The sequence below is a fragment of the Pituophis catenifer genome, unplaced genomic scaffold, assembly GCF_029215685.1.
Source record: "Pituophis catenifer annectens isolate HBS135680 unplaced genomic scaffold, rPitCat1.0.hap2 SCAF_10, whole genome shotgun sequence".
NCBI classification, from domain to species: Eukaryota; Metazoa; Chordata; class Lepidosauria; order Squamata; family Colubridae; genus Pituophis; species Pituophis catenifer.
In genome coordinates this window covers 17,422,994-17,439,559 of record NW_027256890.1, presented here as the reverse complement: position 1 = coordinate 17,439,559, position 16,566 = coordinate 17,422,994, and the positions used below count along the sequence as shown (strand labels likewise).

General features: G+C 54.7%; 1 protein-coding gene across 1 annotated transcript; it reads right to left on the bottom strand.

Annotated features, from left to right (window-relative positions):
* Positions 1-977: 977 nt before the first annotated feature.
* On the bottom strand, positions 978-16,148 carry LOC139322289 (unconventional myosin-Ie-like). The gene is made up of 28 exons (XM_070951343.1): positions 16,098-16,148; positions 12,708-12,845; positions 12,212-12,301; positions 11,937-12,031; positions 11,752-11,839; positions 11,330-11,419; positions 10,800-10,931; positions 10,446-10,580; positions 9,511-9,643; positions 9,125-9,321; positions 8,776-8,856; positions 8,053-8,139; positions 7,598-7,684; positions 7,211-7,378; positions 7,028-7,113; positions 6,608-6,689; positions 6,260-6,366; positions 5,965-6,063; positions 5,648-5,792; positions 5,372-5,486; positions 4,596-4,765; positions 4,178-4,323; positions 3,761-3,907; positions 3,246-3,403; positions 2,925-3,005; positions 2,433-2,616; positions 1,882-2,063; positions 978-1,720 (listed from the first exon to the last, which is right to left on the bottom strand). The coding sequence occupies exons 1-28, from the start codon at positions 16,146-16,148 to the stop codon at positions 1,644-1,646; spliced, it is 3,351 nt and encodes a 1,116-aa protein (XP_070807444.1). The 3' UTR covers positions 978-1,643.
* Positions 16,149-16,566: the final 418 nt, after the last annotated feature.

Here is a 16,566-nt window from a genome sequence, read left to right as displayed (position 1 = left end):
CTAGCCCCCATCCTGACCCCCGAGCATTCCTCCTCCGGTTTAACCAAAATCCGAAGCCACCGAATTCCCATCCGGTATCCGCCAGATCCGCCCTTTGGAAAATGCTGGAATTCTTATCTGAACACTTGAGACTACGGCTGCGGGTTCGAGACAGGCACATTTCCATGCTTTAGGCCTTCACTTGCTCTGGAATCAGGAAAATGACTTTTTGGGGTTGGTTTTTTTTTTTTTGTTTTTTTTTTTGGTCTTACGGCGTTTCCTTTTGGGGAAGGGGGTCTCTCTCGATCTGTGTTTCTTTTAGTTTCCTGGGTTTGGTTTGGTTTATTATTATTTTTTTGAGTTGTCACTAACGAAGCGCGTGTCCTTTGAACCAATCGTGTAACATAAAAGGAAAAAAAAAACATACGAATGAAAGCAAACAGGTTGAGTGACTGGTGCTAAGTGATTATTTCCCAAAAGAGCAGAAATTTTTCCCAAAAGAGCAGAAATGTGAGCAGAAAGAGCCTTTCGCTGCTTGGTTTTTTTAAAAGAAAAAAGATGGGTTAAAATTAGGTTTTTATTATCATTTGCTTAGTTAGGTCCATGTTAAATCAGTGCTCCCGGACTAGGGAATTGTGCAAAATAAAATTTTCTTGCTGGGCAGCTCTGGCAGGCCAGAGGCTGGTGGTCTTTAGGCCTCCTTGGGGTGAGTTTTCCTGTCCCCTCCCCAGAGTCTGGGGAAAGGCCCTCTCAGAAGCTCTTACTCTCTCGTAGACTTCCCTCCGTATCGTGGCTTTTTCCCCGGGGGCCAAACACGCGGCTTCTCCGTCTGAGCCAGTCGTGGCTCCTTTGCAGTGGCAGAGCTCCAGGTTTGGGCCAGTAAATTTCACACACGCCTTGGGCTAACCCAGTCTGCTTCCTTAATCACGGTCTGTCGGCAGAAACCCTCACCCCCGATGCCAATCATGAGAACGGAACACGAGGTAATTTTTTTTTTTAAGAAAAAGAAAAGGAAAAAAAAAAAATCTGCGGCAACAAATAAAGTCCATTTTCAGAAGGGGCCTCCATGTACATAATTTATTTCTCGCTTTTTTTCTACTTTTCCTGTGCCGCCCGCAAATTTTAACATTTCCCCCCTCCCACCCCCATCCGAGGGGCTTTTCTTTCGGAAGACTGGATTCACACAAGTCGGCAGCAAACGGATGTGGCCCCAGGCCCTCCCGTCGCAGCAAGACAGAAGTTTTGAGGCTTGGCCACGTCGGCTGGAAGCTTTTGAAAATTCTAAAAGTCCATTATTTTTTCTGCCTTTAAAACATTTGGAGTTCTCCCTTTCTTTCCCGGCTACCCATTTTTCCCCCCTCTGCCCGCATTAAAGGTCCACCAGGTTGGCATCTGTTGATGTGGCTTTTAGGGCCTCAAGATGGGCGTTCTCCTCTGCAGCAAACAGACTCGTTCCTGCCTGGTTATCTTGGCCGCGTTCAGAGGGAACCAAGTGGCACCAATTTTCTGCAGGCCAGCGTCCTGCCTTTCCTTGCTCTCCTGCGAGTATCGGCTGCTCTCCGGTAACGTCCTTCAGGAAACTCCAGGTCTTTTCCAGCCACCAAGCGAAAGCTGTGGGGCAGCCCCTGGTGCCAGTGCAGGAGAGGGGCAGTGCCAGCTCCGTCTCAGATCTTCTCCACGTAGTTCCCTGGAAACAGCCCTTCTTTGCCCCGAATGCGGCCCTCCCACCATCCCGACGGATCTGCAAAGGGGAGAAAAACTTAGGACGGACTGGACCCTTTCTCCATCCCAGCGTGAAGACCCCTGAAGCCCCTCTCCCTCAGGGCTCTGATCCTCCAGACCGACCCACCGAGCAAAGCAGCCGTATGGATGGCCTCGGGGATTCCCCCTGGAAAGCCTCACCTTCCTTGATTATTTCGATGAGGTCGTTCGCGTTGAAGCTCAGCTCGTCCGTGTCCTGGGCGTCATAGGCGTACAGAGCCCGGCACCGGGGAAGGCACGGCTGGGGTTTGGGCTTGGGCCTGGGCTTGGCACGGCCGCCTCCTGGGATGGGTTTGGCTTCTTTGCTAAGGTGGCGCCGAAGGCTGGAAAAAAGACAGTTCTCAGCTCCCTGGCAGCTTGTGGCCATGCACGCCAAAGGGGAATAAGCCTTCCAGCTGCAGAAAGTCGTGAGTGACGTGGCAAAGGGCTGTCCCCACTCAACTCGTGTAAAAAAAAAAAAACCCAGCAAAGAGAAATCCTTCCTTGAAGGCAACAAACCTCAAAATAAGTGGATTTTCAGCTCTTAAGATGGGTGGACTTCAACTCCCAGAATTCCCTAGCCAGCTATGCTGGCTAGGGAATTCTGGGAGTTGCAATCCACCCATCTTAAGAGTTGGCCAGGTTGAGAAACGCTGCCAGCCGGAGAAAAATAAAGAGGATTCTTGGGGGGGAAAAACAGGAAAATTCCTTACCCAGCCACCCCTTGGTCAGGGACATCCATGAAGCCCAGGTCAAGCGGTGCAGGGAAGGCTTTGGCACGCGGACTGGCTCCCTGGCGCGGCAGGCTGGGCTGCTCCATGCTGCCCTGGCGTGTCATGGAGTGACGCTGCTGGAAGGAGGGCCTGGCTCCCCGGGCATGGCTGCTCCACGCCGACCCTGCAGAGAATGAGAAAGTCAGCCGCCGCCTTCCGCTTAAAAGGCCCAGCAATTCCACCCAGCCAAATTGGATCATGAGAAGCGAGTTTTAGACGGCCATTCTGGAGGCGTGTTGGGACAGCCGTCTGGGGGCAGTTTTTGGCTTTCTTGGTGGGGGCCAGTTCACAGCCAGAAGCATCATTTGAGGGTCCGTCATCTCTCCAAAAGATACCGATTGGGAAATTCTGACTTAAGAGAGGCCAGGGAATCAGGATACTCTGCAAATCAGGATTAGCAAAAACCTGGCATACAGCCACAACTCTTGTTACCTGTGCTGGTCTGGGCATTCCAGCCCAGGGCAGGGCCTCCCGCTGAGTGCCGGCTTTTCCTGGTGTCCTTCCGGTTTGGGCCTGAAAATTTTGCAAATATGTTCTGAAGAGTTTGCAAATCCTTCCTGAAAAGTTTGCAAATTCTTCCTGGAAAAAATTTGCACACACGTTCTGAAAATTCTGCAAATGGGTCCTGAATTTTTTTGCAAAACGTGTGTCTGCACATTCCTTGCACCCTGTTGCTGTCTCGCTGGGCTTCCCCCACATACGCAGGCTCGGCATCCCCCCCATCCCCCAACACATCTCATGTCCCTGACTTACGGGCATTGCGGGGTAGGCCTGGCCCGATGCTGACCACCAGGACTTTGCCATTGGTGCGGAGGAGAGCCAGATCCCCCTGGCAGATCTGGAATTGGATCTGCCGGGAGCCGGCCGCTGCCCAGGGCCCCCAGCCGTCCTTCTTCACCTTGAACTCCAGCCTGGGAGAGGGGAAAACGTGCAGAGAGAGAGGGAATTGGTGGGGATGCAGGCAAGGGTCAGAAATTGGGGTGCTGCCCCGTTAAGGTTGGGTTCAAATCCTCAGTACTAAGCAGCTTCCAACCGCTGCCTCCTGGGATGTTTTTGTCAGGGGATCTCCTGATGGTGCCCCATCCCTAATTTTAGGGAGGTTGGCCAAAGACAGCGCCGCCCTCCCGTCTCCTTGAGGAAGTCACCCAAAGGAGAAATTTGCAGTGACGATTAACCAGGGCTGGAAACGGGGCCTGGAAACCCTCCATGCGCAGGAGAAGTCTACCCCAGAGTCCCTAAGAGCAGGAAAGAGGGAGGCTGCTGCCTACTGGTTGCCGAACTTGATGGGCAGCTGCTTCTGGGTCCTTTCTCCGTAACGCTTGAAGAGCAGACTCAGCAACTCGGTCTTGAAGACGGACTCCAGCACGGTGTCGTACTGGGACTCATGAAGGATGAGGAAATCGTCCTGCAGGGTGCTGGGGGGGGGGGTTGGAGGGAGGGGAGCATAGTCAGGAGGGGGTCCATCTTGGCACTGCTCCCCCCTCCCCATAAGCACCAGGAAGGGGGCATCACACTGGCAGGGCGGAAGGGGAGGAAATGGGCTCCAGAGCGAAGAATCTGCAAATGTCTGGGAATCCCCATTTCAAGTGGCAGGGAGTCCCACAGGCTCCTTAGAGGACAACTGCTTAGGAGAGCCTCTCTCTGCCTGGGGAAGCCCCCCCCCCTCCCGGATTCTCCCTGCTCACCTGAGGGAAACCGACTGGATCCTCTCCACCTCCAGCTGCCTCTTCAGGACCTCCTTAATGGCTCCCTTCTCGGGACCCTGCTTCACCTTCTCCCGCCCGATCAGGTAGAGGAATTTGGGGGTGAGGATCAGGTCCCGCTTGACTGTCTGCAAGAGGCCCCCCAAGAGGGTTCAGTCCCAGGAAGGTTGGCACCTCGGCCAGCCAGAGCCCCAGGGGGGTGGAGGGGTTTCCCCAGATGTGCCCAGCAGGTGCCTCTCTGCCCAACACCTCAGAGGGCAGCTCCCCAAAGGGCCAAATCGTCATCTTGACCAGAGAAGGCTGCCTTCAGCCAAGGTGTAGAACCTCCAGCCGCAGGCACGGTCTATCTTATTGCCCATCGAGAAGGGAAACGGCCAGATCCAGCAGTGCCACGCCTCACCTTGAAGCGGCGGTCGTACTTAGTGACGGTGTCGGCAAAGTCCACCCGCTCCCTGCGGCCCAGGAACCGGCGGAGTTCTGGGTGGTTGTCCAGACCGATGTAGTCGCCCATGAAGTTGCGGTTCAGGCTGTTGCGACGGCGTTCCTTCTTGTTGAGGACGAGGTTGGAGGCTTTGGGGGGGCGGGGGAGGAAAAACCGCGGTTAGAACTGGCTGCAATTGGCATGGGGTAGAAGGCAGGAGTCCCTCTTCACATGCTCAGAGGAAGCCTTGGCCCTTCTTCCTCTGCAGGAGGAAGGGATGGGCTTCTCCAAAGGGTGGGTAAAGGCTGCCCTCTGGTGGCTCGTCTTGGTCACTGCACCCGGGCAGGAAAAATGAATAGAATAGAATAGAATAGAATAGAATAGAATAGAATAGAATAGAATAGAATAGAATAGATTCTATTCTAATCCAACCCCCTGCTTAGACAGGAAACCCCTTTACCACTTCAGACAAATGGTTGTCTAATTTCTTTTTAAAAACTTCCAGTGTTGGAGCATTCGCAACTTCTGGAGGCAAGTCCTGGCACTGAACAAATAAACCTCCAGTTTTGAATTCTCCACCAAAGGGGGGAGAGGAGGGGGGATTCAGCCATTGCTCATCCCCCTTAAGCCAGGGGACGTAGCAGGGGATGCTCCCAGACGGGTCCTGGGCTGCAGCCCAGCCAAAGCGCCCTCTTTTCCACCTGCCACTCCGCTGCCCGAGCCTGCAGGTCTGGCCGGGCGGGGGTCTCCCTCACCTTCCTCTCTCATCTGCATGTTCCTGCGGACGGCCACGTGTTTGCGCCAGGCCTTCTGGATCACCCGGGCGAAGCCGTCGTAGCGCCGTTCCCGCATCTCCTCCAGAAGGAACAGCTGCAGGGGGAGCCCGGGGGAAGGGCAGCGTTCAGTGCCAGGCAAGCGGGCACGAAGGGAGACGATCCCCATTTCCCTCCCTCCCTCCCCAGAGGGGGCCTCTGCCTTTTGGGGAAGGGAACCGGGCCGCCCGCATTCCCAGAGGGGCTCCTGGCACTCACCGATTCGGGGGCTTTGATGAACACCTTGGTCCGTCCCAGCTGGAACTGGTCAGGGTCCATGTTGACTGACTTCATCAGGTGCACCACGCCCTGCCTCTCGTCTCCACGCCAGCAGGGCCACGTCTCGGGCGTCAGGATGGCGTACCTGGGCAGGAGGAGGGGAGAGACGGAAGGATGGAGGGGTCTCCAAGCCGGGCCCTACTCAGTGGAGCCTGGCAGGTCCACCTCCAGCAGGTGGGCTGAAAAAGCAGGGGGGGGGGGTTGGGGGTGTGGGTGTGATAAGAAAGGCTGCCAGGAAGCCAGAAAGCAGCTCTCACCTCTGGAGGAACTTCTGGAAGACTCGCCGATAAGCGTAGCCAGCCCGGCGCACCCGGATATTCTCTTGCAGCCCCAAATATTCCACCTGGTGCTTCACCCTGTGAAGGGGGCAGAAATGGAGGGTCTCTACCCCTGCGCTGCTATGACCCCCGGCACAAATTGTGGGTCCCTGATGGAGGGCGGGGCGGGGGGGGCGGGCGCTCTGTCTAAATTAGTGTTTCCTAATCTTATGAAGTTAAAGTTGCGTGGACTTCACCTCCCAGAATTGCCTGGCCAACATGGCCGCTGTCTTACCGGCTCTCCTCCCAATCTCGGGACTTCTTGGTTTCGTTCGGTTTGATGCATCGGATGTAATGAGGGCTACACTTCATCAGGGTGCTGACCAGGCTGTTGGCTTGTTTCTTTGGAGAAAAGAAAGGGAAGGAAGGAAGGAAGGAAGGAAGGAAGGAAGGAAGGAAGGAAGGAAGGAAGGAAGGAAAAAACTATCTGCTGTTACCATCATATGTGCAAACAGATTCCCCAATAGCCGGGGGGTGGGGGGGTGGGTGGGGAAGTGCCTGCCTTTCTCTCAGGCAGTTCTGAAGCCATTAAAGGGCTCCCCTTCCTTGCTCCGCTGGGGTGAGTCCCTCCCCCTCCCCTTACCTTGATCTTGCTGCCTGCCGTGGTGGGGCGCCCCTTCTTCTCCGTGCTGAGGCTCTCGGGGAAGAGGTCCCGGATGAAGGGGCTGGAGGAGAAGGGGAGAAGGGGAGAGAGAGCCATCATCACTCAACAGCCACGAGGGGCCTCTCCTTTGGGGCCTGATTAGCCCTCCAAGGATCCCCTCGACTTGTTTTTCCCACACTTTCTCCCCCCTCCCCTCATTGAGGAAAGCAACTCTTTAAAAGTTTTTTCGGGGGGGCAGAGACCGGCTTCAAAAGCGAGTCCCTTGGGTGCTGTTCGGACAGAGACAAAGACTGGAGCAGAAGGGAGGTTTAGGAAAATGGGGTGGGTGGGAGGAAGAGAGGCATTCGAGGGTCTTCGGATCGTGTAGCCCATCCCCCACCAACAGCCCCGGGCCCTCACATCTCACTGCTCTGCATCAGCTCGACCAGATCCGGGAACAAGACGTCCCGGTTGCGTTCGCAGAAGCCTTCCACGTCATAGGAGACCTGCGGAACCAGAAAAGTTGGCTTTGGATTCCAGGTGGCCCTTGGGGAGGGGGGGGTGTCCCCACGGGCTAGATTTTGGGGTCCCCGAGGCCCTCACCTTGCCTGCGTAGTGGTGGATGATGAAGCCCTTGTTCCAGCTGTTGAAATGGGGGTGCGTGCCCAGCGCCGACTGGAGCTTCTGCAGCAAGGTGTGGTCGGCCCCCTCGCCTTTGGCGTGCATGGTGGCACAGACGTCGTCCAGGATGCTCATGAGCCCCGGGGGATTCTGGGAAGGAAGAGAAAAGGGAGATAAAACATAAGAAGCAATAAAGAATTCTGCCTCCACCCCCCACCCCCCGTCCTGTCTCATTCTGCATTTGGCCCAACCGCAGCACAACTGAACCCTCTTCCTTTTTTTATATTTATCAAATTTTAAAAAATAAAATAAAATAAAGTAGCTCTTTAAATAAATAAGGTCTACCTTCCAAGGAGGGTTTTTGCTTACCACTTTGTTCTCAATCAGGTCACACACAACTTTGTTGTTGAAATAATCAATGGGGCTCCATCGGATGCCCTCTTGGACGTATTCCTCCTGCAGAGAGGAAAGGGAATGGGAGAAAATCAGGAGAAATGGGCCAAAAATTAAAGATGAATTAAACACTCAGTTCAGCCTTGAACTTTCTGGCTCCGAGTTCGCCGATCTGACTTAGCCAATAACAATCCTTTCCCACTGAAAAATTCTCGTTATGTATTATTAAACAGATTTATATGGCCGCCCAACTCCCACACCGCAGCCCTGTCCAAGCTTCAGGTTTTTGCCCCAAAGGCACGATTTTTAAAAATGCAAAAAGGTTTCCTGTTTTCAAAAAGAGAGAGAGAGAGAGAGAGAGAGAGAGGGAGAGAAAGAGAGAGAAAGAGAGAGAAAGAGAGAGAGAGGGGGGGAGAGAGAGAGAGACTCACCTGCTCAGCCTTCAGGGTCAACTCGATGAAAATCTGCTGGAGTTTTTCATTCACAAAATTAATGCAGAATTGCTCAAAGCCATTTTTCTGGCAGGAGAGAAGCGGAAAGTCAGGCCGGCCATGCCAGGGGCAACGCGGGGGAATTGCTCAGCGTCGCAGCCTGGTTTGGGGCTCCCAGAAATTAAGCCCCCCCGAATATGTGCAACGGTGCAAAACATTGGCATCGCATTTTATTGGGCATTTATTCCTTCGAGGCTTAACCAGAGGAGGTGCCAGGCGGTCTCTCAGGATCTGCTTCCTGGGCCGTTCACTCACTCCGGCCATCTACGAAATTCTGCTATGGATCATTTCCGAGGCTCAATGCAAAGCTGCCCTTCCAGATCTTAGCCACGAAGCGTTTGGTGCTTCCCGACAGTGGCTGAAATACTGAACTTATAAAGCTACTGTGGGGAGACTCCCTTCCAAAGAGGCTTTTGTTCCTTTTGCTAAAACAGAAAGGAATGGAATGCCTCTCCATTTTCCCACGCATCGTGGATATTTTTCTCAAAAATCACATTTGGCCCAGTCGGACTGTTTGCCACCGGTGGCGGCCATGGGATCCATGAGGTTAATGAACCCTCAACTCCAACTGACAGTTTGTGCCAGGGAAGAGGCCGGGATGGGAAGGCCTCACCTTCACCTGGCAGGAAGCCAGGAATGGGGGATTTTGGGCTGCAGGATTACCTGGAAAATTTCAAAGCCGTAAATGTCGAGGACACCAATATTGTATTCCTGGTGCTGTTTTTCCATTGCTTTGTTGACAGCCTGGGAAGAGGAGAAGAAGAGAGAGGAAGAGAGCAGGGAAAGAGAGGAGAGAGAAAAGGAAGAAAGAATGAGGGGTGGGCCATGAGGAGTTCTCCTGGCTGTGCTACCAAAGCAGTTTGCATTCATTTTTATTTAAACTTCCTATTTCCCTCGGTGGACTCTTTCTGTAGCGTTTGAGCTTTTCCTCGCTGGCTCTTGAGATCTGCCCCACTCCCTCCATCTGGCTTCAGAAACCCCACTCGGGGTGTGGATCCGGCTGGCCACTCACGTCCACCAGGAAGTCGAAGAGGCGAGCGTAGAGGACTTTGGAAAGAGCATCGCGGCTGAAGTTGGCCTGTTCCACGTTGAGGGTGACATCGATGACCTCCTGCCGGCCGCCCCACTTGCTGTCCATCTTGCGGCTGGTCAGTTTCTCCTGGAGGCGCTGCTGGTCGATGGCCAAGAGGTAGGAGGGGAAGGCCAGGACTGCAGAGAAGGACCGACGGGGCAGCAGCTCAATCTGGCGGCTTCTTCCCTTCGGAGTTTCCCTGATTTTCACCCCAGCCCAGAAAACAAGCCTTGCGGCTCCCTCGGCCATCACACAGTAACCGTGGCCCCCTGCCCTCCCCAAACCCACCGCTCTCGGCTGAAGCCGGCCACGCTGCCCAGACTCACAATCCGCACTCTCCACCACGGCGTAGTTGCCTGACTCCCGGAAAGTGATGTTGCCAAGGTGCAGGATGCCAGCCACAATCTGGAGTACCAGGGCCTGCTCTTCCTCCGAGAGGCCAATCACCTCCATGGCTGTCTGGAGGAGGAGGAGGAGGAAGAAGAGGAGGAGGAAGAGGAGGAGGAGGAAGAAGAAGAAGAGGAAGAAGGAGGAGAAGGAAGAGGAAGAAAAGGAGGAGGAGGAAGAAGAAGGAAAGAAGGAGGAGGAAGGTATCAGTTGTGGGTAAACAGGGCTCCCTGTGGCACAGCAAGAGCGAAGCTAACCCAGAAGCCATGGGTTCAGCCACTCTTCTTCAACTGGCAGTTCATTTCAATAAACTTTGTTTTGAAAATTTGCCAACTCTATCTACTCCCTAAAAGGAAAATCAGGGTCTGTTCAGTGCAGCCTGGGAGCCCCCCGGCCCTTTGGTAGTTTTTCTGGGGAGAAAACTGCAAGAGGCAAAAGTCAAAAGCAACACCGAAGGGACTCGGTGATGTCCCATCCGTCTCTTTTTCCCTGGGAACCAAGCCAGCTTCGCTGCCCAACCGAGGGTCCCTTCCTCCTGCCCCAGAGCCCCCAGGCCTCTCCAGAGGAAGGAGGGGCTCAGAGTTAAGTCTTACAGGAGAAATATTCACGGCTGATCCAGGACAGAGGCTTCTTTTCAAATCTGTTTTTTGACCTTCCAATGTCAGGGACGGAAGCCGAGCAGCCTGGCAGGACTACAATGCCATCGAGGAATTGGCTGCTAGCAAGTGACCAGGAATTATGGGGGATGTAGTCTAGGATGGCAGACCCAGGGGTTGAGGCATGCTCTCCCCCCCCCACCCTCTCATTCTGGGTGCATTTTCCAAAAAGTTGGGTGTGCAAAAGGAAACAGTCCCTTCGGTGCCCGCGTCCCTACCAAAGTCTCTTGAAATTCCTGCCGGTCATTCATGTCGTCCACCTTATAGGCCGCCGACTGATTGAGGTAGTAGTAGTAATCCGGGCTGGTGATCCCCAAATTCTCCCGCTGCTCCGGGCTGGCTCCCTCCAGCAGCTGCGTTCACACAATGGGGGCCAAAGAAGCGGGTTCAAAATGCCACATTGGGGATCACGCAAGGAAAGACAAAAATTTTGCTCTCTTGGTTTACAGCACAGTTCCCAGGACTGACAGCTGTGGGCAAGGGTGGGGATGATGGGGTTGGGAGTCAGACCCATCCAGAGGGTCAGGGTCGGTGTCTGCTGGCACAGGGACCTTCCTCGGCCATTCACCCACCTGGTAATAGATGTGGAAGTTTCTCTCTCCAGAATTCTGGCTGACCACACGGGATTTTTCCAGCAGGAAGTTGTAGATTTTGCCCCCGTCCGGCTCCCCACCGCGGCTGAATTGGATCTCAAAATATTTGCCCTGGGGGGGGGGCAAAACAGGAGGGGTGTCCTAAATTTTCCCCTTTTACCCCATCCCCCTAATTCCCCCCTGCTCCTTTTCTGGGGCACATCCCTAGTTCTCAGGCACCTGCCTAAATTTTCAATATTATTGGTGATGGGCTTGGATCAGTGAGGCATTTACCGGTCCCTTTGGACACTAAGGGGCAGCACTCATCCAAGCTCCTCAGGATCAGGCCTGAATGAGACACCACCAGGAGATCCCAGAGAAGCATTTTGGACAGAAAAAATGCCTTAAAAGAAGACAAAGCTTAAACAACTTCCACGTTGTTCCTAAGAAAAGCACCAGGACACAGAAATGGAGTCACCAGGCGCAAGTTGTACACACACTGGATCTCCCCAGGCCCCGCCAGCACTCACAAATCGACTGGAATTGTTGTTCCGCACAGTCTTTGCGTTCCCAAACGCCTCCAGGAGAGGGTTAGATTTTAGGATAATATCTTTCACATGCTGAAATGGAAGAAATATTATTTATCGTACTTATTTTTATCCCGCCTTTTATTATTTTTTTTAAACAACTGCAGGCAGCAAACATACCTCAAAGTCTTTCCTCCTCCTATTTTCCCCACAACAACCCTGTGAGGTGGACCAAAGTCATGCGGCTGGCTTTCATGCCCAAGGTGGCACTAGAACTCCCAGCCTCCCAGTTTCAAGCTTCCATCACGTGACCAAAAGGGGCACCTTCCTATAGGACCTTTTGCCCACTGCCAGCCCAACGCGACCTGGACTGGGGGGGGGCAACGGGGGGGGGGCGTTATTTCATGCCAGGACAAAGTGCTCACCTGAACGCTGGGGCCTCCGCCGGACACCTTGGAGACGTAGCTCATGATGTATTTGGCCGCCACCGTCTTGCCAGCTCCGCTCTCCCCACTAGGAGGGAATGTGGGGAGGGGGAAAAGTCAGGCCTGGAATGAACTTTCCACAGACCCCCAACTTCTCCCGCTCCCAGTGAAGCCCCCAGCCTCACCTGATGATGACACACTGGTTCTCCCCGTCGATCAACATGTTGCGGTACATCTGATCCGCCAGGGCGTAGATGTGTGGAGGGTTTTCGTACTGGGCCTGTGTGAGATACAGGGGGTGCCAGGGGGTGACTAGAGGTCATCTAGTCCAGCTGGACCCAAACTGGAACCTTTGTGGTTCAGGGGCCCATAATCCCAGGACCATTCTGGGATTAGCAAAGATGCCCCCACATGGATGCAAAGCGGGGCTTCCCCCCCCGCTACGCACGCACGCACTCACCGCCCCCTGGTACATGTCGATCTCGCGGTCAGTGAAGTAGGGCAGCTGCTTGAAGGGGTTGACCGAAATCAGGACTGGCCCAATGTACGTCTTTTCAGTTCCAAGTTAAGGGGTGGCACGGAAAAGGGGGACCCCAGAGGGTCCCGGTTGGGAAAAGGGAGGCTTGAATGCCTGCCTCGCCCTGTCCCCACATGAGGCTCCCTTCCAGAGGTAGACTGCTCTTATACAGGGAGGCTCTACCACCCCACTCCCGATGGGCGCCTGCCAGCACGTTCGCTGGTGCTCACTAGGTGCTCCTGACTCTTAGGTGGCTCAGTGGCTAAGACACTGAGCTTGTTGATCAGAAAGGCTGGCAGTTCGGAGGTTTGAATCCCTAGTAGAGCTCTCCTGCGTGAGCAGGGGGTTGGACTAGATGACCTCCGGGGTCCCTTCCCACTCTGTTTAGCTTATTCTGCCCACAGAGCCCCTCCTTCTCCTGGAGTCCAGAAAGGGATACAAAAATGTAGTCGTCCATGAACCTCTTGCGCAGGTTCTCCACGATGGCGTCTTCGTGGATCTTCGGCAGGAGGACCATGTCATCCACCCCGCTCTGCTTGACGTTCTGCATCTGCCAGTGGTATCGCTCTTTGCTGCCCTGCGAGGAGGAGGAGGAGGAGGGATTTGGGGTGGGCTTCTCCCCTTTCTCCCTTTGGAAAGGGACTGGGCACCACTTTGAGAGCCCAGGAAAGAAACGGCCCCATTCCAAAAAAAAAAAAATCTTTTAAAAAGCGAAAATCCGTGGCGCTCAAGCAGCCACGAGGCCTGAAGTCCCATGCTGCACAGCCCTGCAAGCCACGCTTGTTTTCAGAATATGGTGGGGGGTGCTAAGGGGGCACGGCCTCCATGCCTATGGCTAATTTTTTGGGGGTAGCTCCAGATGGGGCTGTCGGTAGCCACCAGCCATCGAAAGGCATTTAAACTTCCAAGCAACACTTCACAAATCTTAGCCACGTTTGAGAATAAATTACAGCCGCAGCCACCAAAAAAAACCCCACCAACAACTCGGACTTTAAAAAGAACCTTTTCTGCCAACTGAGAGGGAAAGAAAAGCCTTCCCGGAAATTGTTGGGTTTGAGCGGAGAAACTGGCTAAAAATACCAGCCCTTCATTAGCACCGCCAGGCCGGATCGAGAGGGTTTGGCTGAGCCGGCTGGGGCAGGCGAAAGAAGGGGAGGGAGGGAGGGAGGGTGGGTGGGTGGGCAGCACAGCCAAACTTTGCAAAGTTTGCTCTCGCCGCCGTTTTGTGGTGGGGTTTGTGTCTGGGAATCGAGGTGTGTTTGCCCCGTTACACCCCACATCGAGAGCCGGCCCTTCTCTCCTGCACCATAAAATCTGGGTGGCCTTTGGAGACAGATTCCCCCCCCCAAAAATCACCACCCGTCTTGGTCTTGCAAACTTTCCCAAAAGCTGGTTGCTAAGCTTTCTTCCTAGCCAAGCTGGGAAGACAATGCCGGTTAGGAGTTGCCAAGCGACCAGCCGGGGAGAAGCTGGACGGACGGGCGCTTCGACCGGCCAATTGACTCTTGGGTGCCCGGAGTGGAGAGCAACCACTGGCAGAGAGAGGGGGGGCACCATCTCCACCCTACAGTAACCTTAGGAGGCGAATTCAAATGCCCCCCCCCTCTGGAATGGAGGAGGGGGCGAAGTGGGCAGCCTCTGGAAAGTTACCAAATGCAGGAGAAAAGCTTGAATCGAGCATAAACAGAATTACAGTGAAATAATTTCATTTTTCCTTTCGATTGCCTTAAACGCCCCCCACCCTGGGCACTCTCTGAGGTTTCGTTCACACTGCACACCTAACAAGGAATTGGGCTGCGTCCATTCGCACAACCTACTCGGTCGGGGCACTTCCTGGTTAGCGTGTCACCCCCAGAAACCAGGAGGGATACGACCAGCCAAGCCCAGGAGTTTAAGAGGGCCAACCAGTTGGGCGAAGGCAGCCTGCTCTGCCAGTGCCCGGATTGCCAGTTAGAGATAAGCAGAGAGATAAAGAGGTTTCTGCCTTTTTCCTTTCCTTAGAAATCCTGAGTTTCTTGGCTCCAGGCTGGGGATGAGTTACCTGGGCCTCTGCGTCACCTGGGCGGAGAGATCCTCCTATTGGTTGGGAAACTGGCTTTTCCTTCCTTCATTTGGGTTGGGTGCCTCCGAGGTCCCTCCGCTTTGGGGAAGGGTGGGACGGAGACCTAGGAGACCCCAGGCTCCTTTTCTCTCTCCCCTGCTCCCCCTCCCCCCCAAAACATCTGCCAAGGCAGCAGCAGCAGCAGTTCCCACTGGGGGGTTTGCCAGGTTAACCCGCTTTCCAACCCTGGTTGCAGGAACGCTCAGAGGGTTGGCACCTCCTTCCCCAAATTCCAGTCCAGGGAAAGGAATGCGAAGTGTATTTGCAGTGCTAACAAGACTCCACCCTGCGCCACTATCACGGAGGGGCAAACAGCCCTGTCTGACTTCAATGCCCCACGCGGGAATGGGAGGCACCCCCTTTGCCTCCCCAAGAACCCTGTGGCCAGGTAGATCGTAGGTGCTGAGGAAGGAAGGGAGGATGAAAAGAAGGAAGGAAGGATGGAAGGAAAGAGGGAAGGAAGGAGATGAAAAGAAGGAAGGAAACAGGAAAGGAGATGATAAAAAGAGAAAGGAAGGGAGGAAGGAGGTGATGAAAAGAAGGAAGGGAAGAAGGAAAGAAGGAAGGAAGGAGATGAAAAGAAGGAAGGAAGGAAGGAAGGAAGGAGGGAGCAGGAGGACTAACAATACTGCCTGCCTCTTCCCACCACGTGTGAAGCCTCTCCTGCCAGCCTCGCCCTTCTGAATCAGCGGCTTCTGCCAGTGTCCCAACCGGAGGCCGTGAGGAGCCCCGGAAGGGAGGCCGTGAGTCAGCCGTGGGCAGGCAGGCAGGCAGGCATTCCAGGCCATCTCCCTCTCATGCCTGGTCCTGTATAATTTGGCCCCACCTGGCTGGACCGGGTGCGCGTCACGCGCAGGCGCCCGGCGGTGTCAACCTCCCTCCTGGCCAGCAGTTAAACATTAGCCAAGCAGCCGCTGGGAAGAGGCTTCCCCTTTCGAGGACAGAACCAGCCGGGCGAGGTTCGCACCCCTGCCAGCCCCCTTCCTCTTGGGACTACAGCTCCCATCACCCCCACCCGCCAAGCAGAAAAATTCAAATCTTCTGGAAATTATATATTTATAGAAAAGAGTGGCAAGGCAGGTGAGATGATCTGAAAAAAAAACCAGGTTCTCTCTTGATTGTGGAGGCCCCAAAGGTTTTGCAGATTAAACTGAAAGCACCCTCTCGCTGCACAGAGACAGGAAAGCACTCTGCACATGCTTGCAGTCACTGTTATTTATTTGCCCCAATTGCAGAACTGAGAGACAGCGAGGGCTTTGCCTGTCTGGGGTGGGGGTGGGGGAGCCAAAGAGAGCAGATTCTTATCCTAGAGAGGGGAGAACGCCTGCCCTCCCCACCCCCACCCCCACCCCCCCCCCCACCCCCAGGCCATTCCTTTCCCTGCAACCTTTGCTCTCTTTCTCTTGAATGATAAAACCGGAATAGTCAAGCTCTCCCAATTGCAGAGATTCAGGCCTGGAGGGTGGAAAAGTCTCCAATCCAAGATGGAAACTGAGCACCCGATCCAGAAGTTTGGGACTGCCGATCCCATCAGCCTCTGCCATATATAATCGGTGGCCAAGGATCACGGGAACGTTGCCCCAAATATTTGACATTGGAAAGAGCCGGTTGATCCGCTCTATAGTTGTGGAAATCTCACTTTCTTCGCTGCAACCAGGTTCTCTGTGAGTGTGAGTGTGTGTGTGTGTGTGTTTGTGTGTCTGTGCGATGCAGTACCGCAAATCTCACCTTGGGTGCCACCCTGAAAACCAGAGCTGGTGGCTGGGTTGGTACGACCATGTGGGCTCCCCCGTTTGTCTCTGATTGTGAGCAGAGACTCAAGAGCGGCTCTTTGCAGAGCCCTCCTCTGCCTGGCGACCCCCGTCTCCGCCCCCCCCCCCAAATCCCATCTCTGCCCCTTTAACACAAATGTCTCCGGGGCTCTTTAGTCTCCCACGGAGTCCCGACGGGGCTGCGCCCCTGAAAGGGACCCGCGCCGTCTCTGCAGAAACCGGGACAAACGGCTGGCCGAAAGCGAGCCTGAGCAGCGGGTGGGGCTGGATGGCCTCAAGGGCCCCTTGGAGCACCAGACGGCGCCGGCCAAAAGACAGCCGGGGGGCGGGGGGGGCGGAGAGCCGCGGGGGGGCAGCGGAGGAGCTTTCTCTAAGCCTCGGAGAAGCACTGAATCCGAATCAAGAGACTTTTTCTACTCGGCCGG

Excerpts from the sequence above, each read along its gene's own strand:
- LOC139322289 (XM_070951343.1), bottom strand. The coding sequence starts at position 16,148 with ATGGTCGTACCAACCCAGCCACCAGCTCTGGTTTTCAGGGTGGCACCC. Across the intron at positions 12,032-12,211 it reads TCGACATGTACCAGGGGGCG|GCCCAGTACGAAAACCCTCC; the intron begins GTGAGTGCGTGC and ends TATCTCACACAG. Across the intron at positions 11,840-11,936 it reads AACCAGTGTGTCATCATCAG|TGGGGAGAGCGGAGCTGGCA; the intron begins GTGAGGCTGGGG and ends ATTCCCTCCTAG.